This window comes from Chiloscyllium plagiosum, unplaced genomic scaffold (genome assembly GCF_037043375.1).
Source record: "Chiloscyllium plagiosum isolate Xiang-an unplaced genomic scaffold, Cpla_swu_hap1 HiC_scaffold_18, whole genome shotgun sequence".
Taxonomy (NCBI): Eukaryota; Metazoa; Chordata; class Chondrichthyes; order Orectolobiformes; family Hemiscylliidae; genus Chiloscyllium; species Chiloscyllium plagiosum.
This window is the reverse complement of record NW_028270156.1, coordinates 5,596,718-5,620,469: the sequence shown is the minus strand read 5'-3', so window position 1 is coordinate 5,620,469 and position 23,752 is coordinate 5,596,718. Positions and strand designations below refer to the sequence as shown.

Sequence of the window (23,752 nt, the reverse complement as noted above, 5' to 3'; positions counted from 1 at the left end):
GGGACAAGGGTATGAACTTGATAGCTCCTTCAGAGCTGGTACAGAGATGATGGACCAAACGGCTGTCTATTGTTGCTGTATAGTTTTTCTAGGGCTCATTGAAATGCTGTCTCATTTCCTATGCTCATCTGTACACCTGGTGAGATTCCAGTCGGGTCATGTGTTCCCAGACCTTGAAATTAATTCGATACCATCTACATTCGGAAAAGAAACCCACTGTAGGTATTGTGCTATATTCAGCCATCAATACATTATGGCATTGGACTTTTGCCCGAAACGTCTATTTCCCTGAGCCTCAAATGCTGCCTGACCTGCTGTGCTTTTCTAGCGCCACTCTCGACACTCCTTGACCAGCCTGGGGACTGTATTTAAATGCCCATCATCTCAATGTAAGGGTGCCAACTGTCAATATAAACAACCCGCCAATGTGACTGACAGCACCATAGCAGCAAGATGCAGAATTTACTTTGCACCCTACACATGCTTCACAGTTTCAAACATTATGTACTCAGTTTAAGTGTGATGAAATGATTATTTAACCTGCACTTGGCTCGTCTGCCCTTGGCCATATTTTATTCAGTCCTTTGACCTGCAGTTGACTGCATAAAATTTATTGTTTGGGAACCAGGTGACACTCATGTCAGAATACAAAACTCACAGTCGCATCCCGCGTGACTCAGTGGTTAGCACTGCTGCCTCACAGCACCAGGGACCCGGGTTTGATTCTAGTCTCTGGTGACTATCTGTGTGGAGTTTGCACATTCTCCCTGTGTCTGTATGGGTTTTCTATGGGTACTCTGGTTTCCTCCCACAGTCCAAAGCTGTGCAGGTCAGGCAAATTGGCCATGCTACATTGCCCATATGTTAGGTGCATTAGAGGGAAATGGGTGTGGATGGGTTACAGTTTGGAGGTTCGGTGTGGACTTGTTGGGCTGAAGGGCCTGCTACCACACTGTAGGGAATCTAATCTAATCCCAGAAGGAAGAACTTGTAAAATTTGCAGAAGGAACCTATTGGGGTCCGACTCAGCTTATATGCTTTGAAATGGATATCTGGTCTGGCCAGTATATCCATTTTAAAGTGTGGCCGTTTTATATTCAGGGTTTTCCCTCTGGGCTGGAATAACATGCATACAGGAAATCTGTATAACCGGGCAACAATGCAGTCATCCCCTCCAAAGATTTATATGGAATTGTGATTAATAAAATATAATTTGGGTTAGTAATTTTTGAGAAGGTTTGTAGCTCAGGTTGATGATAAGTATGTAAGTTAGCTCGCTGAGCTTGAAGGGAATACACTACCAGCACTTCACCAGAGACTCACTGATGACATTACCTGGTATGGTGACGAAATGTCTGTAAACAAACCTCCAAGCTCAGTGAGCTAATTTACATACATATAATTGGGGTGTTAAGGGAAATGCACTTAATGGGAGATTGTGAGAAAGTGGTATTGAGGTAGAAGCTCAGGCCTGGGAATGCTGGAAGAGATGGAGGCCATTCATGGCTGATTGAACACTTTTACCCACCCCATCTTTGTAACACCATATGTCATTGTTATCCAAAATGTATCAATCTCTACCTTAAACATCCTTAAAGACTGAGCTTCCACAGCCCTCTGTGCTAAAGAATCCCGAATGTTCATAACCCTCAGAGTAAAACAAAGTTCTGCTTGTCTTGGGTCTAAATGGCAATGCCTTATTTTTTAAATTATGCCCTGGTTCTAGACTAGTCAACCAGGGAAACATCTTATCCCCAGCCATCCTATCAACAATCCCTTCTTAGTATATTGCGCGTTTCAATGGGATCACCTCTCCTTCTTCACAACTCTCGAGAATACAGGCTCAATTTGTCCAATCTCTCTAATAGGTCAGTCTCACCCCATCCCAGGAACCAGTCTCTAGTGAACTTTCTGGAGCAGCGGAGCAGTGTCAAAAGGCCAGTCGGCCCACTCCTGTTACTATCCCCTAAGTGTTTATGTTCTAAGAACTTTGTTTATGAACTAAACTTGGAGTTAGATTCTCAGGGAATCACTGAATATTTAATAGGATTTATATTCTAGTCTTGTGCTTTGTAAATATTTCACCTTTTATGTAAAACACACAAAATGCCATGAAGCAAATGAACTCTTTAAACAAAGTATAATAGTGTGATGGGGGGGCCTTGGGATACTTTACTGGACAGTGGAATTTTGGTTAAAATTTATTCTTTCGTTTTCTTCCCATTACAGCACCCATGATGTCATAAGGCTGAAAGGATACACTTCTTGGGCTATTGGTTTAAGTGTGGCCAGTATTGTGAATGCAATTTTGAAAAACATTCGATCCATCCATCTGGTGTCCATCAATGCAAAAGTAGGTTTTAAACAGCTGCTAATCCATTAAGGACTGATGCAGATTTCATGTGGCAAGTGCTATTGGGACAGCACTCCCTCCAACTGGGGTACAGAACATGCAAGTACCTGATGGCCTATGATTATGTGCTGATGAATATTGCATTCGTGTCTAATTCACAGCAAAACATAAAAAGTACTCTTCAACCACACTGACACAAGACTATAATTGGGCTTTGATGCATGTTATGATGCGATAGGGAGCAGTAAGAAAAATGTAGACGATATGTCATGAGAGGCAAATTCTTTAAACAGAGGGTGTGAAATTAACTTCCAGAGGCATTGGTGGATGTGGGGACAATTACCTAAATGTCTTTTAAAAGTTGTAAGTACTGTACATGAATAGGAAAGGTTTGGAGGGATATGTGCCAGGAGCAGGCAGGTGGGACTAGTTTAGTTTGGGATTATATCTGGCATGAACTGGTTGGACTGGAGGGTTTGTTTCTGTGCTCTGTGATTCCATAGCTCGATGTGAGATCCCACAGAATCTAGTAGATCTCTGCACTCTTTGAAATCTTTTATTTTCTCCTGATCCCATTCCAAACATGCCTCATTTCATCCATTCCGAGGATATCTTTGGCTTCCTCACTCTAGACTTCTGATTTTAATTTCCCATGCGATTCACAAACCACATCCTTCCAATGCTCTTGGGATTTTGAACAATCCTTTGAGAACTGCCTGGACTCGTGCAGGTTTATCCTGGATCTCCACCGTGGTAGACACTGCTGATTTGGTGCCAACTGTTCTTGACCCTTTAAGGTCACTTTGTGGTGTCCGTCCTTTCTATTGAAAGATCATGTCTTTCAGTGAGCAACAGTATCTTTTAGGGTCACAGCCTCATCTCCCTGCTCCTAAGTACCTGACTGATTAGCATCCTGTGCCTGGCTCCTGTTCCCTGGATGCTGACTGACCTGCTGCGCTTTTCCAGCAACACATTTTCAGCTCTGTTCAACTGAATAAAGCTGACTGCTCAGTAACATTTCAGCTATTGAAAACTTTTCAACTTTGTTCCTCGGGTGGATTGAATTTAGCAACCCAACAATCAAAAGGTAGCAGCCCTTTGAAACGATCTGTTCCAGAGTGTTTTCATGTGCAGATTGATGAATTAAAATCAATGATACAAATGAAGTAGATACCTAGAAGCTAAAGGTATCAAGGCGTGAGGAAGTGATGGGTTTAGCAGGGATATGACGTTGAGATAAGAGTATCAGACCTCCATCTGGAGGACTGCATTCGGTTTTGGATATCCCACCTCCGGAGGAATATATTGAAAGTGGTTATGGCACTGATTCACAAAACCTACAAATCAGATTGTGTAACCTGGTGTGTGGAGAATTTGAGAGAGGATCCAGTTGAAATGTTTTTAATGTGAATAGGGTTGGAATGAACAAACCATTTCTTCTGATGGAGGTTGGGATTTGAGAATGGTGGGACTTGATGTTAAAGTTAGAATGAGGTCATTCAGGAGGGAACTTGTATGTAAGGAGACTCATGTAAATTATGATGTAACATGATTCTGACATTGAAAGGAGAGAAGACTCCAGTCTAGAATGATCATGTGCAGAGAGAGGTCTTAGACATGGCATTAGAGAGCTCTGTGTGATAGGTAAAAACAATGACTGCAGATACTGGAAACCAGTTCTGGATTAGTGGTGCTGGAAGAGCACAGCAGTTCAGGCAGCATCCAAGGATCAGTAAAATCGACGTTTCGGGTAAAAGCCCTTCATCAGGAATAAAGGCAGAGAGCCTGATGCGTGGAGAGATAAGCTAGAGGAGGGTGGGGGTGGGGGAGAAAGTAGCATAGAGTACAATAGGTGAGTGGGGGAGGGGATGAAGGTGATAGGTCAGGGAGGAGGGTGGAGTGGATAGGTGGAAAAGGAGATAGGCAGGTAGGACAAGTCATGGGGACAGTGCTGGCTGTAAGTTTGGAACTAGGGTGAGGTGGGGGGAAGGGGAAATGAGGAAACTGTTGAAGTCCACATTGACGCCCTAGGGTTGATGTGTTCCGAGGTGGAAGATGAGGCATTCTTCCTCCAGGCATCTGGTGGTGAGGGAGTGGCGATGAAAGAGGCCCAGGACCTGCATGTCCTTGGCAGAGTGGGAGGGAGAGTTGAAATGTTGGGCCACAGAGCAGTGTGGTTGATTGGTGCGGGTGCCCCGGAGATGTTCCCTAAAGCGCTCTGCTAAGAGGCGTCCAGTCGCCCCAATGTAGAGGAGACCGCATCGGGAGTAACGGATACAATAAATGATATTAGTGGATGTGCAGGTAAAACTGTGTATGTGGAAGGCTTCTTTAGGGCCTTGGATGGAGGTGAGGGAGGAGGTGTGGGCGCAGGTTTTGCAGTTCCTGCGGTGGCAGGGGAAGGTGTCAGGATGGGAGGGTGGGTTGTAGGGGGGGGCGTGGACCTGCCCAGGTAGTCACAGAGGGAACGGTCTTTGTGGAAGGCAGAAAGGAGTGGGGAGGGAAATATATCCCTGGTGGTGGGGTCTTTTTGGAGGTGGCGGAAATGTCGGCAGATGATTTGATTTATTCGAAGGTTGGTAGGGTGGAAGGTGAGCACCAGGGGCGTTCTGTCGTTGTTACAGTTGGAGGGGTGGGGTCTGAGGGCGGAAGTGCGGGATGTGGACGAGATGCGTTGGAGGGCATCTTTAACCACGTGGGAAGGGAAATTGCGGTCTCTAAAGAAGGAGGCCATCTGATGTTTTCTGTGGTGGAACTGGTCCTCCTGGGAACAGATACGGCGGAGGCGGAGGAATTGGGAATACGGGATGGCATTTTTGCAAGAGGTAGGGTGGGAAGAGGTGTAATCCAGGAAGCTGTGGGTGGGTTGTCAAAAAACGTCAGTGTAAAGACGGTCGTCATTAATGGAGATGGAGAGGTCCAGGAAGGGGAGGGAGGTGTCAGTGATGGTCCAGGTAAATTAAAGGTCAGGGTGGAATTTGTTGGTGAAGTTGATGAATTGCTCAACCTCCTCGCGGGAGCATAACCTACAATGTACAGATCTCAATAACGGAAAGTTATTGTTATAGAGTCATAGAAATGTACAGCACAGAAACAGACCCTTCGGTCCAACCCGTCCAGATATCCAAACCCTAATCTCGTCCCATCTGCCAGCACCTGGCCCATATCCCTCCAAACCCTTCCTATTCATATACCCATCCAAATGCCTCTTAAATGTTGCAATTGTACCAGCCTCCACCACATCCTCTGGCAGCTCATTTCATACACGTACCACCCTCTGTGTGAAAAAGTTGCCCCTTAGGTCTCTTTTATATCTTTCCCCTCTCACTCTAAAACTATGCCCTCTAGTTTTGGACTCCCCGACCCCAGGGAAAAAGAATTTGTCTGTTTATCCTATCCATGCACCTCATAATTTTGTAAACCTCTATAAGGTCACCCCTCAGCCTCCGACGCTTCAGGGAAAACAGCCCAAGCCTGTTCAGCCTCTCCCAATAGCTCAAATCCTCCAACCCTGGCAACATCCTTGTAAATCTTTTCTGAACCCTTTCAAGTTTCACAATATCTTTCCGATAGGAAGGAGTCCAGAATTGCACGCAATATTCCAACAGTGGCCTAACCAATGTCCTGTACAGCCGCAACATGACCTCCCAACTCCTGTACTCAATACTTTGACCAGTAAAGGAAAGCCTTCTTCACTATCCTATCTACCTGCGACTCCACTTTCAAGGAGCTGTGAACCTGCACTCCAAGGTCTCTTTGTTCAGCAACACTCCCTAGGACCTTACCATTAAGTGAATAAATCCTGCTAAGATTTGCTTTCCCAAAATGTAGCACCTCGCATTTATCTGAATTAAACTCCACCTGCCACTTCTGAACCCATTGGCCCATCTGGTCAAGATCCTGTTGTAATCGGAGGTAACCCTCTTCGCTGTCCACTACACCTCCAATTTTGGTGTCATCTGCAAACTTACTAACTGTACCTCTTATGCTCGCATCCAAATCATTTATGTAAATGACAAAAAGTAGAGGGCCCAGCACCGATCCTTGTGGCACTCCACTGGTCACAGGCCTCCAGGCTGAAAAACAACCTTCCACCACCACCTTCTGTCTCCTACCTTTGAGCCAGCTCTGTATCCAAATGGCTAGTTCTCCCTGTATTCCATGAGATCTAACCTTGCTAATCAGTGTCCCATGGGGAACCTTGTTGAATGCCTTACTGAAGTCCATATAGATCACATCTACAGCTCTGCCCTCAACAATCTTCTTTGTTCCTTCAAAAAACTCAATCAAATTGTGAGACATGATTTTCCACGCACAAAGTCATGTTGACTATCCCTAATCAGTCCTTGCCATTCCAAATACATGTACATCCTGTCCCTCAGGATTCCCTGCAACAACTTGCCCACCACCGAGGTCAGGCTCACTGGTCTATAGTTCCCTGGCTTGTCCTTTCCACCGTTCCTAAACAGTGGCACCACGTTTGCCAACCTTCAGTCTTCCGACACCTCACCTGTGACTATTGATGATACAAGAGGCCCAGCAATCACTTCTCTAGCTTCCCACAGAGTTCTCGAGTACACCTGATCAGGTCCTGGGGATATATCCACCTTTAACTGTTTCAAGACATCCAGCACCATCTCCTCTGTAATCTGGACATTTTGCAAGACGTCACCATCTATTTTCCTACAGTCTATATCTTCCATATCCTGTTCCACAGTAAATACTGATGCAAAATATTCATTTAGTATCCCCCCCATTTTCTGTGGCTCCACACAAAGGCCGCCTTGCTGATCTTTGAGGGGCCCTATTCTCTCCCTAGTTACTCTTTTGTCCTTTAATGTATTTGTAAAAACCCTTTGGATTCTCCTTAATTCTTTTTGCCAAAGCTATCTCATGTCCCCTTTTTGCCCTCCAGATTTCCCTCTTAAGTATACTCCTACTTCCTTTATACTCTTCTAAGGATTCAATCGATCTATCCTGTCTGTACCAGACATATGCTTCCTTCTTTTTCTTAACCAAACTCTCAATTTCTTTAGTCATCCAGCATTCCCTATACTTACCAGCCTTCCCTTTCACCCTGACAGGAATATACTTTCTCTGGATTCTTGTTATCTCATTTTTGAAGGCTTCCCATTTTCTAGCCGTCCATTTACCTGCGAACATCTGCCTCCAATCAGCTTTCAAAAGTTCTTGCCTAATACTATCAAAATTGGCCGTTCTTCAACTTCGAAAATCAACTTTTAGATCTTGTCTATCCTTTTCCATCACTATTTTAAAACAAATAGAATTATGGTCGCTGGCCCCAAAGTGCTCTCCACTGACACCTCAGTCACCTGCCCTGCCTTATTTCCCAAGAGCAGATCAAGTTTTGCACCTTCTCGAGTAGGTACATCCACATACTGAATCAGAAAATTGTCTTGTGTGCACTTAAGAAATTCCTCTGAATCTAAACCTTTAACACTATGGCAGTCCCAGTCGATGTTTGGAAAGTTAAAATCCCCTACCATAATCACCCTATTATTCTTACAGATAGCTGAGATCTCCTTACAAGTTTGTTTCTCAATTTCCCTCTGACTATTAGAGGGTCGCTAATATAATCCCAATAAGGTGGTCATCCCTTTCTTATTTCTCAGTTCCACCCAAACAACTTCCCTGGATGTATTTCCAGGAATATCCTCCCTCAGCACAGCTGTAATGCTATCCCTTATCAAAAATGCCACTCCCCCTCCTCTCTTGCCTCCCTTTCTATCCTTCCTGTAGCATTTGTATCCTGGAACATTAAGCTGCCAGTCCTGCCCATCCCTGAGCCATGGTTCTGTAATTGCTATGATATCCCAGTCCCATGTTCCTAACCATGCCCTGAGTTCATCTGCCTTCCCTGTTAGGCCCCTTGCATTGAAATAAATGCAGTTTAATTTATTAGTCCTACCTTGTCCCTGCCTGCCCTGACTGTTTGACTCGCTTCTGTTCTCAGCTGTACCAGTCTCAGATCGATCTCTTTCCTCACTATTTCCCTGGGTCCCACCCACCCCACCTTACTAGTTTAAATCCTCCCAAGCAGTTCCAGCAAATTTCCCTGTCAGTATATTAGTCCCCTTCCAATTTAGGTGCAATCCATCCTTCTTCTACAGGTCACTTCTACCCCCAAAAGGTAGATTCCAATGATCCAAAAATGTGATCCTTCTCCCATACACCAGCTCCTCAGCCATGCATGCATCTGCTCTATCCTCCTATTCTTGCCCTCACTAGTTCGTAGCACTGGGAGTAATCCAGATATTACTACCCTTGAGGACCTCTTTTTTAAACTTCTGCCTAACTCTCTGTAATTTCCCTTCAGAATCTCAACCTTTTCCCTTCCAATGCCGTTGGTTCCAATGTGGACAATTACCTCTTGCTGGCCCCTCTCCCCCGTGAGAACATTCTGCACCCTCTCTGAGACATCCTTGATCCTGGCACCAGGGAAGCAACACACCATTCTGCTTTTTCTCTGCTGGCCACAGAAACGTCTGTCTGTACCTCGAACTAGAGAATCCCCGAACACAATTGATCTCTTGGAAGCCGATGTACCCCCTCGTTGCATTAGAGCCAGTCTCAATACCAGAAACTTGGCTGTTCGTGCTACGCTCCCCTGAGAATCCATCACCCCCTACATTTTCTAAAACAGCATACCTGTTTGAAATGAGTATATCCATAAAAGACTCCTGCCCTAGGTGCCTACCTCTCTTGCCCTTCCTGGAGTTAACCCATCTATGTGACTGTACCTGAGACTTTCCCCCCTTCCTATAACTGCCATCCATCACATACTGTTGCCGTTGCAAATTCCTCATCGCTTCTATCTGTCTCTCCAACCGATCCACTCGATCTGATCAGATTCGCATCCAACAGCATTTATGGCAGATATAATCTGCAGTAACCCTTAAACTCTCTTTAAATTCCCACATTAGATTAGATTAGATTACATTACAGTGTGGAAACAGGCCATTCGGCCCAACAAGTCCACACCGACCCGCCGAAGCGCAACCCACCCATACCCCTACATTTACCTAACACTACAGACAACAATTTAGCATGGCCAATTTACCTGACCTGCACATCTTTGGACTGTGGGAGGAAACCGGAGCACCCGGAGGAAACCCACGCAGACACGGGGAGAATGTGCAAACTCCACACAGTCAGTCGCCTGAGGCGGGAATTGAACCTGGGTCTCTGGTGTCTGACAAGAAGTACACATCACTCTATTAAAGGCCATTATTGCTCCTTCACAATCTACAGACCCAGAAAATAACACCGTCTTATTCCTCTACAAAACATTGCACCAGGTTAAATTAATAGCTATGGCTTATATTTTAAGTTTAATCAAGAGACTTATCTCCAAAAACATATAATCAAGAAAGAACCCACTGTATTCATTAATTTCTCTTGGACAGACTTAAAACAACAATTAACTTATCTGATTCTGTGTTGTGAACTTTGCCCAAACCAGTTCCTCCAAGATTAGTTGTGAAATTCACTGTTTGTTAATTTTCCCAGATGCACTCCGATGTCCAGCGATACACGAATTCAAAAACAGCAAAGGCAGTAACTGTGCAGGTTTTCTCTCTCTCTCCTGCACTGTCCTCACCCTGTGCTTCCTTTGTCTGCTCTTCTCCCTTTTAAAACTTTTTTTTCCAAAGTTCCAAAACAATGCAACAGCATTTAAAACAGTAATTGCTGCTCCTGGAATTCAAGGAAATCGCCTCCAACACCTAAAATACCTCAAAAAAAAGGGAGCAGCTCTTACAGCCAGAAATTTTTCCTGTCCTCCATCTTGGATTACCCAGTTCTTAAGGATTTAAAGAGCGTTCCTTTAGAGATAAGAAGCCAGTTAGCGTGGGGATCGTATACAGACACCCACTTCATGAGAAACCCCAGAGCAGTGCCCCAACGTGCTATATTGGATTAGAGCCCAAGGTAAACCAGAAATCAGGAAGCATTTTATCAAAGGGGAATAGAAACCCCACCACCAAACCACTGTGGATGCTGGACTAATTGGAACTTTCACCTCTGAGATCAATAGATTTCTTTTGTTTATGGATATTGAATAAAGGTAGGAGTCAAGTTACAGATCAGCTGTGGTCTAAGGGAATGATAGAATAGGCGAGAGATGCTGAATAGTCTAGCCTGTTCCTGCAGAATCAACAAAGTAGTAGCTTATATTTTACTTGTCATTATCACAGCAATAGATTACCATTCTTTTGTAGGATCTTCAACTTCATTTCTATCCAAATCTGGAGGTTTTAAAATTTACCTTTTCTGTCACATCACCATTATTCATCTTCCTCTCTCCAACCCTTTCTTCCCATAGCAAACCCTATTGGTACTTCGACCACCTGGCACATGTGGGTCCAATGTTGGACTCTGGAAGGCACTGACTTCTTTTTAACTCCCCTCTGATACTTAACTGCATTCTATCAGTAACTGCTGGACAGATGGGTATAGATTGCAGTATGAAACTGAAACTTTCTGGGCTGGGAACAGCTGCTCCACTGGGTCACAAAGCTGTGGGGCTCAGTCCCGCTCCGGGGATTGAGCACAGAAAGCAAGGCTGGCAGACCTCCAGTTCAATTCTGAGGGAGTGCTGCACTGTCAGTGATGCCATCCTTCAGAGGAGACTTTAGATTGAGGATTGATCTACCTGCTCAGGTGGACATACAAGATCCCAGAGAGAGTGAGGGAGTTATTCTGTGGCCCCAATCAACATCCCAGGAACAGATTGTGGTCATGATGACATTGCTGTTTGTGGAGTCCACTCTGTGCAAATAGAGTTTGAAACTCCCTACTTTACAAGAGTGACTTCAGCATTGGCTTGAGTGCATTTTGAGATTTCCTATGGTCTTGAAAATACTATATGAGTCACCTCTTATGTTGGTTACACAAGAGTTTTGTGCATTTACCTGTTAATTTGTCGTGGAGATCATGCATGCAATCTCCTCGTTCAGTGTCTGTGTTTCCTGCATGGCTCGGCTTCGAACCCAACTTGAAGATTGCAGTTCGTCTGAGGAAAACAGTGGTTCCCTCTTGTGGTCATAATGTGCAGAACAAATGATAATTTCTTGACAATCTTTCCTGTTGGAATGATCACATATCTGAACGTTGTTCTGTTTTCTGCTCATTTGCAAATTTATTTAACCAGTAATCATTTGAATCAGTTCTAACATCAAATAAAATGAACCATTTAGTGTGTGTATGTATGTGTGTGTGTGTGTTTATATAAAAATTAAAAATCGATACCTGAACAGTAACAGCTGTAACATTTGTTCTAATCCACCAGGATGAGCACAATATCACAAACGATGTCTTTCTCAGTCTCCCCTGTGTCCTGGGAATAACGGGAGTATGTGGAATCTTGAGACAACGGCTCAAGGAGAAAGAAGAAACAAAACTGAAAAACAGCGTGGAAAATCTTTTGAAGATCCAGCGGGAAATTGCATTGTGAACAAAATGCTAAGTACGAGCGCCCACTCAATGATGGAAAATCAGTGCACCATCACTTATCGGTGTCACATAATGTAAAGTGTATATTCATTGTGAATCTTAGTCAAGTTGTTTGCAGTGTACAAGTCGTGCAGAAATTAGAATGTATTTTAGATATTGCGGATTAGCGTAATATGAAACCCAATAACTAATGCAATAAATCAGAAACCAAATCACAAGCATGCTACCTTAACAGCGAGCTCCAATTTGCTATCCATATTACAGTTAGGAAATACAGCAGCCTCTGAGGGTTAATGGTTAACAAATGATAAGGATATCCTGAAAACAGTAGTGTCCAAATCGAATCCCATATCTTAAAAAGTAATAACACTTTATAAAGGAGTGTACCAGACTTGAATAGCTAGAACGTTAATATTACTCCAATAAATGCAGTGATCTATGACTAGGTGCAAGTGTTTTAACGTTTAAGCTCCACTGCACCCTGTCTGCAATCAGCCTCAATGTAAAAATTAAAGGATGCTTTAAAATGGAGGTCTTAACACCAAACTGTTAACTTGGCCAAATGACCTCCATTGTCTAAATGCACCAATCAGTTTTACTAACGCGATTGAATCTGTGTAGTAACACAGACGGACCTTTGGGAATTATTATTCTTGTTCATAACATAACAACAAATAGCACAATGCAGCAGCGTTATATTTGCACTGAATCGGAAGTGATAATAAGATTTTCCTCATTGAGTCCATGGAAGCTGTGCAGGGTACATTTCAAGTCCACATATGATTGCTGAATATTATGTCAGGAATTTAGCTAACTTCCTCTAAATGTCATGCTTTCAGCCAGTGACTAAATCAACTGATTTTTGCTACAAAATTGAGGTTTTTCAATTGAGTAAGCAACAGTGTGGAGGGAAAATTGGCACCAATTGTTGCAAATTTACAGTGAAAATAAAAAGTTGGAAATACACAGCTGGCCCCTCACCAACTGTGGTAATCACAGGTTAAATATTTAGCGTTAATTCTTCCATATTTTCAGTTTTTAATTGGAGGTTCCAGCATTTAAGGTTCCCACTCCCCCATATGCATTCCTGTCTATGTTTCCACCCCAGCTTTCTGCTGACACTAACATACTTGCTTCATTTCGGCAGCATTCGGGAAAAAGGTGGCCTCAAGCACCAATGGTTCAGATTTCCGAGGCTGCTGGGTTGCTTCAGTATACTGAATCTGAAAAAATCAAACAGCATATCCTTGTACAGAAAGCACACTTTTTAAAACTGCTTTTTAAAATTTCTGGGAAAGAGAAGGCACGTGACAGTGTAGTCTTCCTCGACCAATATTTCTCGAATCGTAACTCCCAGTTTGGATGTTAATTCAAGGAATAGGAAAATTTGCCCCATTGCTTCAAACATTCTATTGCAGACTGCCCTTTGGTTAATAAATTGCTTACTTTTACGAATTACAATTTCTATTCTGATTTGATTTATTTAGTTATCCTAATCCTGTTGTTGACTTGAAACAACATTTATATTTCCAGCATTGGTATTGCCTAAACTGAAACAAAAGGAAGGAACATTCAATATCCTCTTTTATTCTGAAATTGTGAAAGCCAGCCTTTCTTTTAAAAAAAAAGCACAATCTGTGAATATAAGACAGTGCATGTCTGGGACACAGTCATTTCTAAAACATTGTGTAATCTATTGCCATGTGAGATCTGATTCTAATTCTGTGTAAGTGGATGGATTTCGAATGAATTAAAATTTCACCCATTAAATCAGTCTTGGTGTTTGACTCTCAGTACATTTCCTGGAAAGTTATTGAAGAAATTCCATACTAAGATATTTCTTCTGTTTTCACGTGATAGATTGTGATTCAGTAGTGTGCATCTTTCTTTGGTTAATCTTCCTCTATTATCTGTAGTAAGTAAAAAGCTGTTTTACAATGTTACTAAGTTTTAAATAAAATATTACATGGAACACATCTCTTCATTCAAAGCAATGGCTTCTGAATTATTGCCAGTCATAATAAAATCAGGGGAACTGAAGGAACTCTGGAATGATACTTGCAATGCTGGTTTTGCTTCTGTTGTATTGGGGATCTGGTTTACAATATAAATGCCCATCATCGAAGGATATTATTTCACAATCGAGTCCCTTATTCGTGGGAGGATTTTTGCAGGTGGAGTCAGTCCACTTGTCGGGAAGTGCAGATGTAAGGTCACTTGTTTGTGGATGAAGAACAATGCTCATTGCTGTTACATTGTCTTGTATCTGACTGCAGAGTCTTAAGGGATGTTCCACTTTCAAAAGGTGAGCTATATACGTAGTGCAAATAGCTTACTGTATGTAGGTTTCTTCTCTACTTCAGTTTTAGGAATAAGTAATTACTCATCAAGTAGTGCATCAGGACTATTCTTTACATATCTCCCACTCGCTGATATCAATGTGTAATCCAATTTCTCTCCATTGCTCACACCAGTAACTGTCTTTCCTGCAGAACGACTGAAATCCGAGGTATAAGCAGAGTTACAATTGCGTACAATGTCTGTGTCACACCTGTTCTTTTTGGGGTTTTGCTTGCAGAGGGAGCTGCACAAATCTAGGGAAAAAAGACAGAAACAATTCATAAAACATTGCAACCCAGTTTCCATTTCAGAAATTATAGGTTGGTGTCCATTAATTCCAAAACTTCTGAAAAGCTGCAGTTAATTTACCTGACGTTTGAGAGAGAGAGAGAGTCACTGCTTATTAGTGGCCAAGAATGTCAGAGTTGACAAAAAGTGGCCCACAAAATAAAAACCCGAGTATAGCTGAAAAAAAGTTTCACGCTGCAGAGTTTTCTGTCTTGCATTTCTCAAGACAGATTTGCAAGAATGCCAAATCTTGAGGGGAACAACAATTCATGCTCAAGAAGAAAAACAAAGTGCTGGGGAAACTTAGCGGGTCTGGAAGCATCTGTAAGAGAGAAGCAGAGTTAATGAGTCTGGTGACCTGTCGTCAGAACAATTTTATGCTGCACTTAAAGGAGGTGCTGATTTTGTAGAGCTTCAACAACATGTCTCCTTCTTTTAGTTATACTCACGTTCTATACTACCAAGTGATTGTGACAAAGAAAATGCATTTTTATTCAGCTTCTTCAGTATACTTCTCGAATGCATGCTATGCTGAAATGTTATATCCTAATTTTCTGACAGGACAAAAAGAATCCTCCTATTTCACCCTCACTTGTGTAATGGTGCATACATGTAACATGCTCTTTGATCTTCAGCAGCAGGAGCATGTTCACAGATAGACAGAACTGAAATCAGGGATGTCACCAGGGCGCACATCATGGGGATAGAGGGGAGGCCACAGACAATTACAGTCAGTTCTGCTTTACTGCGATAGTTCCATTCTTGTGCAATTCTGTGTTACAATAAAACCGTGTAATAGCAGCCCCATTGGCTTTATAACCAATGCAAGCTTTAAAACTTTATGCTTTAGAGCAGTGTCCCCAATTCGTCAGTTGTGTTAGGCGAATTTGTGTGAACATTCGCTGTAGCAGAAAAACCTGTACCTTTGCGTTCCACTTTTCTATTAAAACTTTACACCAGTCCTACTGATGCCTGATCTCTCCTGGGCTCTTTTTGCAAATACATAGTTAGCTCTAAAGCAGATAAGTAGAAATGAACTGTTCATGTTTCTGAAAGTATACCCTCGGTAGAGTTACATTTTCCATTTTTGTTTGCCTGGTGTCTGTATTTCCAGAGTTGATTTTCCTTTATTAAAATGTATTTGGATGGGGGTGGCACTAAATGGATGGTACATGTAACTACTCCAGTTTATGGAATTAAATACCAGATACTTCATGTAATGAAGTGGGCAATCCAATGGCACCAGTTTTGTGCCACAGCCCAAGATGCACTGAAAGACCAGTATTACTGCAAAATGTAGTAATCAGCATTTTGGAGAATGAATAACATCGTTCGCAGTTGGGATTCGGGTCATCACAGATGTGCCTCAGTTTGAGTTTGACGTTCACGCAGAGTTGAGAGTTTCTGTGTGGTCTTCATGTGACTGAACAGGTGGATCCTTGAGCAGACAGGGCCAGCTGCCCTGCCCCATGTAATAGTGGGAATCCAGAGAGTGGGATTTGCTTCTTCTCTGCCTCATCATGAAGACATTAGTTCTCAAAGTTTGAAGGTCATGTTGTTGGTATTTTGATAACTGGGAGCAAGCTACTCCGTATTAATGTCAGCCATCTTTCTGATAAAGAGTTTATGCTTGAAACATCAACTCTTCTGTTCCTCGGATGCTGCTTGACCTGCTTTTCCAGCACCACACTTTTTGACATTAATGTCAACGATGCCAAGTTTAAAACTGTCTTTGAAAAATGCACTGAAGGTGGTAGAACAGCTGGAGACTGCAAGTAATAAAGCATCTGCTTTTATATTCACTAGTGGGATGTGAGTGTCATTGGCTGGTCAGCATTTCTTGCCCTTGTCCCTAGTTGCCCCTTGAGAAGTTGGTGGTGAGCTGCCTTCTTGAACCACTGCAGTCCGCATATCGTAGGTTGACCAACAATGTCCTTAGGGAGGGAATTCCAGGATCTGGATCCAGCATCCTGGGTATATTAATAGAGGCGCAGGGTGCAAATGCAAGGAGATGATGCTAAATGTGTGTGGAACTCGAGATCAGCTTTAACTGGAGAATTGTGCTGAGCTTCAGGGATGACAGGGAGTCTTTTAACCGAGTGTTAAAGTGATGTTTGTAAATGATTCCAGGCACGTGGAGCTTAGTCGTGCAGATAGACTGAAGAATGGACAGAGTCCATAGGGAGAGACTGATCCAAATGGTTGAGAATTGAATACAAGAGGCTGCTGGTTTAAAAGTTATTAGCAAAAGAAAGCACTTAAAAAAGAACTGATTATTTTCTGAAAAGGAAGTAGGTGCAGGATTACAAGGAGAAGGTGGGGGAGTGACACTCAGGCACTTTTGGAGAGGGGCACAGATATAATGATGTGCCAGTATTGGATTGGGGTGGACAAAGTTAAAAATCACACAACACCAAGTTATAGAGCAACAGGTTTATTTGGAAGCACTAGCTCTCATCAGGTAGCTAGTGGAATAGGATCAAAGGACTCCGAATTTATAGCAAAAGATCATAATGTCATAGACTGATGGAATATATTGAATAAATCGAGGTTGCTGTCAATTCTTTCATCTTTTAGAATGGGGTTGCAGGTTTTGATTCATTAATATGTAAATCCTAGAACTTCTTTCAAGTCACATTCCCGAGATAACTGTTGTTTTCATTAAAAAATGTGACATCTCAGTTCAGACAATGCATTCAAGGTGTGAGGTTAGAGTCTGTATGCATGCCAATCGTGAGTCAGACTAGTTCTATTTCCAAAGTAGGAATTTATAAAATGTCACATGGATTATAAAATATATTGACTGCCTACAGGTTGCCTGCTTTTTGCACAAAATAGAATGTATCTGCAAATGCAAATTCACCCCACAGACTTGTATGTGGGTGTGTGCATGTCAGGAAGGGAGAGGAAGAGGGAGTGGGGGCGGAGAGAGAGAGAGCGCTCGTGTGTGTAAATGTGAGCGTGTGTGAGAGAGAGAGAAAAAGTGTGTGTGTGAGTGCTTGCATGTATGTTTGTGCGTGCTTGATAGATCTGAGCTGAAATGTCACTTTTATTTTTATAAAACCTTAAGTATCTTGGGATGTGACTTGAAAGAAGTTCTGGGATTTACATACCAATAAATCAAAACCTGCAGCCTATTCTAAAAGATGAAAGACTTAACAGCAACCTCGGTTTATTCAATATATTCCATCAGTGTATGACACTATGATCTGTTGCTATGAATTCTGTGTCCTAAGATCCTATCCCAGCAGCTACCGGATGAAGGAGCAGTGCTCCAAAAGCTTGTACTTCCAAATAAACTTGTTGGACTATAACCTGGTGTCATGTGATTTTTAACAGATAAAATGGGCTGAATGGCCTCCTGTGTTGTCACTGTTCTGTGATTCTGTTTCCATCATTATCCCTGGAATATTGGCTGTTTGAAAATTGAGGAGGTTGGGGGGAGGGAGAGGGGTGGGGAAGCGATATTTTTCGGCATCTAGACAGTGTCCTTTGTATTCAAATTGATACCTCGTCTGCCTCAACCTTTGTCGAGCTGACTGCAAGAAGAACATTATGTTCATTTGGCAATCTTCCCATTGAATTTAAAGGATGCGACTACTGAAGGGACATTCCTTAGCACTTGTTTTGCTGATACCCAGTTCAGATCTCACTGTGCTGACATCTGCTTGGTACATGGATTTTTCGATTGACTCTCAGTGATCTTTGCTGTCAAACGTTCACTGTGGTGGCCCTTTGAAAGAGGAGTTTTTAAACACAAAAATAATTCATGGAAAGTGGGTGTCATAGCTAGGTCAGCAATACCCATCTCTAACTGCTCTTTGAATAAGTGGCACAGAGCTGCCTTCCTGATCCACCTAAAGCTGGAAGGAGACCCACAATGCAGAGAGGATTTGGACACAGCAACACTGAAGGAACAGTGATATATTTCCAAGTCAGGCTGGTAAGTGGCTTGAAGGGGAACTTGCAGATAGTGGAATTCCCATGTATCTGCTGACCTTGTCTTTCTAGATAGCAGACGTCAGGGGTTTAGAAGCTGCTGTCAAATTAAACAGGAACAGAACTAAACATTTCAGCCTCTTGAGCCCGTTCTACATTCAATAAGATCATGGCTGATCTGTTTGTGTTTCGAATTCCACATTCCCAATAAGCTTAGTTTTTTTCTGATGCAATGAAATCAAGTTGCTCCTGCCTTAAGAATATTTCATCACCCTGCCTCCACCACCTTATGAGGCTGTCACAATAAAACATATCCTCAAAAGGTGAACAGCTAATTATAGAAGTAGTTCTGGACAGACCCACAAAAAGAAAACATCATTTTCACATCCACTTTCTAAAGACCATTCAGGATCTTATACACTTTAACTGAGTCACCGCTCACTCTTCTGAACTCCAATGAAAACAAGCCCGGTCTTTCCTCATAAGACAGCCCACTCATTTCAGTATCAATCCAGTAAACCTTCTCTGAACAACAGCCAATGTATTTACACCCTTCCTTAGATAAAGAAACTAAAATTGCACACAGTATTTGAGATATGGACTCATCCAGAAGTATAACATCTTTACTTTTTGTTCAATTCTTCTTATAATGAAGAATAACATTCCACTGGCCTTCCAGATGACATGCTGTACCTGTATAATAATGTTTTGTGAATCATGCATCAGAACACCCAAGTCCCTCTGAACCTTGGAATTCTGTAGTTGTTCTTAGTCATAGAGTCATATAGTTAAGAAATAGACCCTTTGGTCCAACCAGTCCATGTTGACCATTATCCCTAACTAAACTAGTCCCATCTGCCTGCACTTGGCCCGTATCCCTCCAAACATTTCTTATTCATGAACTTATCAAAATGTCTTTTAAACGTTCACCAGTTAATTCCACACATGGACCACTCTCTGTATAAAAAGTTCATTTAAGTACATAGAACATTGAACATTACAGCGCCGTACAGGTCCTTTGGCCCTCGATGTTGCACTGACCTGTGAAACCAATCTGGAGCCCATTGAACCTACACTATTCCATTCTCATCCATATGTTTATAAATTGACCATTTAAATGCCCTTAAAATTGGCGAGTTTGCAACTTGCAGGCAGTGCGTCCCATGCCCCTACTACTCTCTAGGTAAAGAGCCTACCTCGGACATCTGTCCTATATCTATCACCCCTCAGGTTAAAGCTATGTACCCCTGCACTAGCCATTACTATCTGAGGAAAAAGTCCGTCCACCCAATCTAATCCTCTGATCATCTTGTATGTCTCTAGTAAGTCATGTCTTAACTTTCTTCACTAACGAAAACAGCCTTTTCTCATAAGACCTTCCCTCCAGACCAGGCAACATCCTGGTAAATCTCCTCTGCACCCTTTCCAATACTTCCACATGCTTCAACCAGAACTGTAGGCAATATTCCAAGTCCGGCCGCACTAGAGTTTTGTACAGTAATATTCTGTTTCTATATTCTTCCTGCCAAACAACTTCACATTTTTCCACATTATACTTTGTCTGCCAGATTGTTGTCTAATCATTCAGCCTACCTTTATCAGTCTAGAACCTCCACAGGTTCACTTCACAACACATTTTCCCACTCATCCTGGTGATGGCTGCAAAATACATTTGTGAAAACACATTTTCTCTGAATCTTCTTCTATGTTTCTGGAAACCACAGAGAAGAGAATGTTTGACTTGCCATTAGTGAGAGATGTAACAAAAATGTTTTTTGTGTAAGTGAAGGTGTGAATGGTAGGACTGTACTGCATTTGTACAAAGTGTCCTCACTATGATAGTTTAAATGAACCATTGTCTTGGGTGTTGAGTTATTTTGAGATTGAACATGAGGGATCAAAAGGCTCTCTTTCATTCTTAAATGATCAAAAATATCCTGCCACCCTGACATTTACTGTGTTCAACAGCTGCACGTCGTGAACTCCCTTCATAAAAACATAAGAAATCGGAGGAGGAGTAGGCCATCTGGCTCCTTACGCTTGCTCCGCCATTCAATAAGATCATGGTTGGTTTTCTCGTGAACTTACTTGCCCACTCACCACAACCCATAATTCCTTTACTGTTAAAAAATCTATCTTTGGAGATCCAAGATGGCGGCGACCCAGCAAGTCTGAGTCTACAGTGCTCCTCCCAAGACTTGGGTAAAGTGGGTCACCCACCCCCACCACACTCACCAAATCATTTATAATAGCTGTTTAATTGAATTAGTTGTTTAATATTAAATTTAAACAATCTAATCTTTAGTAAAAATGACTAAAGGGAAGGGAGCCCGCAGCTCTCAACAAGCAGGAACCCCTCCCCCACCCTCTACAGCTGCAGCTGAGGCGTCCACAGCCGCCCCGGGGGACTTACCTACGGTGACAAGCCTTGCAGAAATGATCTCCAAACTGGACATGAAGATCGACACTTTCATCGAGGAATCCCGAAGTCGATGGGACTCACTCTCGGCGGCGCTGCAGAAGCACGACCGAGACATCCAGGAAATCGAATGCCAAGTCGGAGGGGCGGAGTTAAAGGCCGCGACTTCCGAAACTACAGCTCAATCGGCCGTGGATCAGGTCCGGACTCTCGAACAGCGAGTCTGGACCTTAGAGAATCACATTGACGACCTCGATAATCGAGGTCGTCGAAAAAATATTCGTTTGCTGGGCCTTCCCTCAGACTATTACGTCTATCAAGGAAAATACGGGTATTTTGACTCATGATCATAAAAAGATTAATGCGATCTTTAGAGAATTTTATTCTGAGTTATATAAATTGCAGGATTGTGAAGATAGGACGAGGAGGATGCAGTCATTTTTAAAAAGTTTGACCTTTCCAGGCTGAACTCCGGAACAGGTATTGGTCCTAAATGCTCCTCTAACAGTCCAAGAAATACTTGATGCAATTAGGCAACTTCAGAGTGGTAAGGCACCGGGCCCAGATGGTTTTCAAGCTGAATTCTATAAAGAATTTACAGAAATATTGGCTGGTCCACTCATGGACATGTATAACTATGCATATAGTCAGGGCTGTCTCCCGCCTTCGCTGAAAGAGGCAAATATCTCTCTTATCCTTAAAAAAGGAAAGGATCCAGAAGATTGTACATCATATTGACCAATATCCTTGCTAAATGTAGATTTTAAAATCCTTTCCAAAACGTTAGAACTGAGACTAGAAAGGGTACTGCCACATATTATGAAGGAGGATCAGACGGGGTTTATTAAGAGCCGTAGATCATCCAATAATATTAGAAGGGTTTTGAATATGATTCAAGCCTGTCATCAGGGAAAGATACCAGGAGTAGTGGTTTCATTAGACGCGGAAAAGGCATTTGATAGGGTTGAATGGTCATATCTGTTTTACACACTGGAGAGGTTTGGCGTTGGACGGGTGTTTACCAAATGGGTCTCAACATTGTATAGTGATCCCAAAGCAGTTGTAGTTACCAATGGATTAGGTTCGGATTGCTTCAGTGTGGGTAGGGGCTGCCGTCAGGGATGTCCCCTCTCGCCATTGTTATTTACGCTAATAATTGAACCACAAGCAGAAGCTATACGAGCTGATCCTAATATAACGGCCCCGAGGATTGGTACAGGTAAACATAAAATTACCCTTTATGCAGATGATGTTCTTCTATTCCTCAGTGATCCTCTGATGTCCGTACCTCGCTTAATCCAAGTTATTAATACATTTAGCACATTCTCAGGCTATAAAATTAATTTTTCAAAATCAGAGGCTATGGGTGGCCTTGCTATGATACCCCACTTAATGGATGGATCCCTTTTTCCCTTTCGTTGGTCCCTGGAGGGCTTCTTATATTTAGGCATTTTTATTACTCCAGTATTTGGTCAGTTGTATAAGGCTAATTTTGTGCATTTACTGGAAAGGATAAGGCAGGACCTCCAGCGATGGGGAGACCTTCCAATTTCCTGGCTGGGTAGAATAGCACTAATCAAAATGAATGTCCTGCCCCGTCTCCTATATCCTATGAGAATGCTTCCGGTGATGCTGCCGAGGACGGCTTTATGTAAACTATATGGCTGGCTGGGTTCCTTTATTTGGAATCATAGGCGGCCCCTCATTAAGCTGAAGAAGCTACAGCTTCCACAGACAAGGGGAGGATTGGACTTCCCAGACTTTAGGAAATATCAGTTAAGTTCCCTATTAAGTTACATAGCTGATTGGGTCTTGTCTGATCCACAATCAATCTGGTTGGACATCGAGGCCTCTCAAGTAAAATGCCCACTTATTAACCTTTTATTTTCAGACAAGAGGAAAATCATTACGGATCACTGTAAAAACCCTATAATACTAAACACAATTAAGGCTTGGAATATAATGCGGCAAAATGAGGGTAATTCACATAAAACATCCCCCTATGCACCGATAGTGGGAGCCTGGGGATTCCAACCGGGGTTTACAGATGCCACTTTTAAACTCTGGAGATCCAGGGGTATCTCATGTTTAGGGGACCTATTTAAGGATGGGGTCCTGATGTCTTTTGAACAGCTGTGTCAGAAATTCGGATTACCTAATGGAGACCTCTTTCGATACTTCCAAATTCGAGATTATATACAGAAGAAGACTACGTTATTAGATAGTCTTTATAAATCAGATAGAGAATGTAGTGTCCTACGACCAGTGGGGGTATCTTCCGTCAGTACTATTTATCATTTACTACATGATGAAGTATCGGGAGATATGGATAATCTGCTTAAAACATGGGATCAGGACTTGGGACTAGAAATCTCTATAGAAACGTGGAATGATATTTGGGAAAATGCTAGAAGAATTACTATCTGTAACAGAACCCAGGCTATCCAGCTGAAGATACTTCATAGGTTCCATATAGCACCGGTTCGACTGGCAAAATTTAAGGCAGGAGCATCTCCAATGTGTTCCAAATGCAAAATAGAGGTGGGCACTCTTGTACATTGTTTATGGACCTGTCATAAGATCCGTAGATATTGGACTAAAGTAGCAAGTACCCTGACAGAAATTTTAGGAACGGAAATTAAAGTGGACCCTGTATCTCTCCTTTTGGGCTTTTCGAACTTTCCCTCCCTGGAAATGTACGGGAAGAGACTATTTTCTATTCTTTCTTTCTGTGCAAGGAAAAATATTTTGGTGAACTGGGTGGCTGAGGGCCCCCCTGGACTTTCAAATTGGCACAGATTAATTATGGAATGTATTCCCCTTGACTTCCTTCCAAATATGGTGCACCGAATGACCGAATTATTTTATAAAATATGGCAGCCCTTCTTGAATTACATAAATACAGATATTTCGGCTATCCTAACAAGGGCTTTTATTTA

The 23,752-nt window shown here is 42.4% G+C and overlaps 2 protein-coding genes across 7 annotated transcripts in view; one reads left to right on the top strand and one right to left on the bottom strand.

Moving 5' to 3' along the window:
- The window catches only part of LOC122557617 (L-lactate dehydrogenase A chain-like), a 33,458-nt gene extending 19,655 nt beyond the window's left edge, over positions 1-13,803 (top strand). For all 6 annotated transcript variants that reach the window (XM_087996260.1, XM_087996258.1, XM_043705363.2 and 3 more), the window contains 2 exons: positions 2,230-2,353; positions 11,664-13,803. In XM_087996260.1, coding sequence (XP_087852386.1) covers positions 2,230-2,353; positions 11,664-11,828 — 289 coding nt within the window. In that variant the 3' untranslated portion in view covers positions 11,829-13,803. The remainder of the gene's footprint in view (positions 1-2,229; positions 2,354-11,663) is intronic.
- LOC122558074 (uncharacterized) overlaps positions 13,787-23,752 on the bottom strand; it is a 46,998-nt gene continuing 37,032 nt past the window's right edge. Inside the window, exon 11 of the mRNA XM_043706394.2 lies at positions 13,787-14,421. Coding sequence (XP_043562329.2) covers positions 14,207-14,421 — 215 coding nt within the window. The 3' untranslated portion in view covers positions 13,787-14,206. The remainder of the gene's footprint in view (positions 14,422-23,752) is intronic.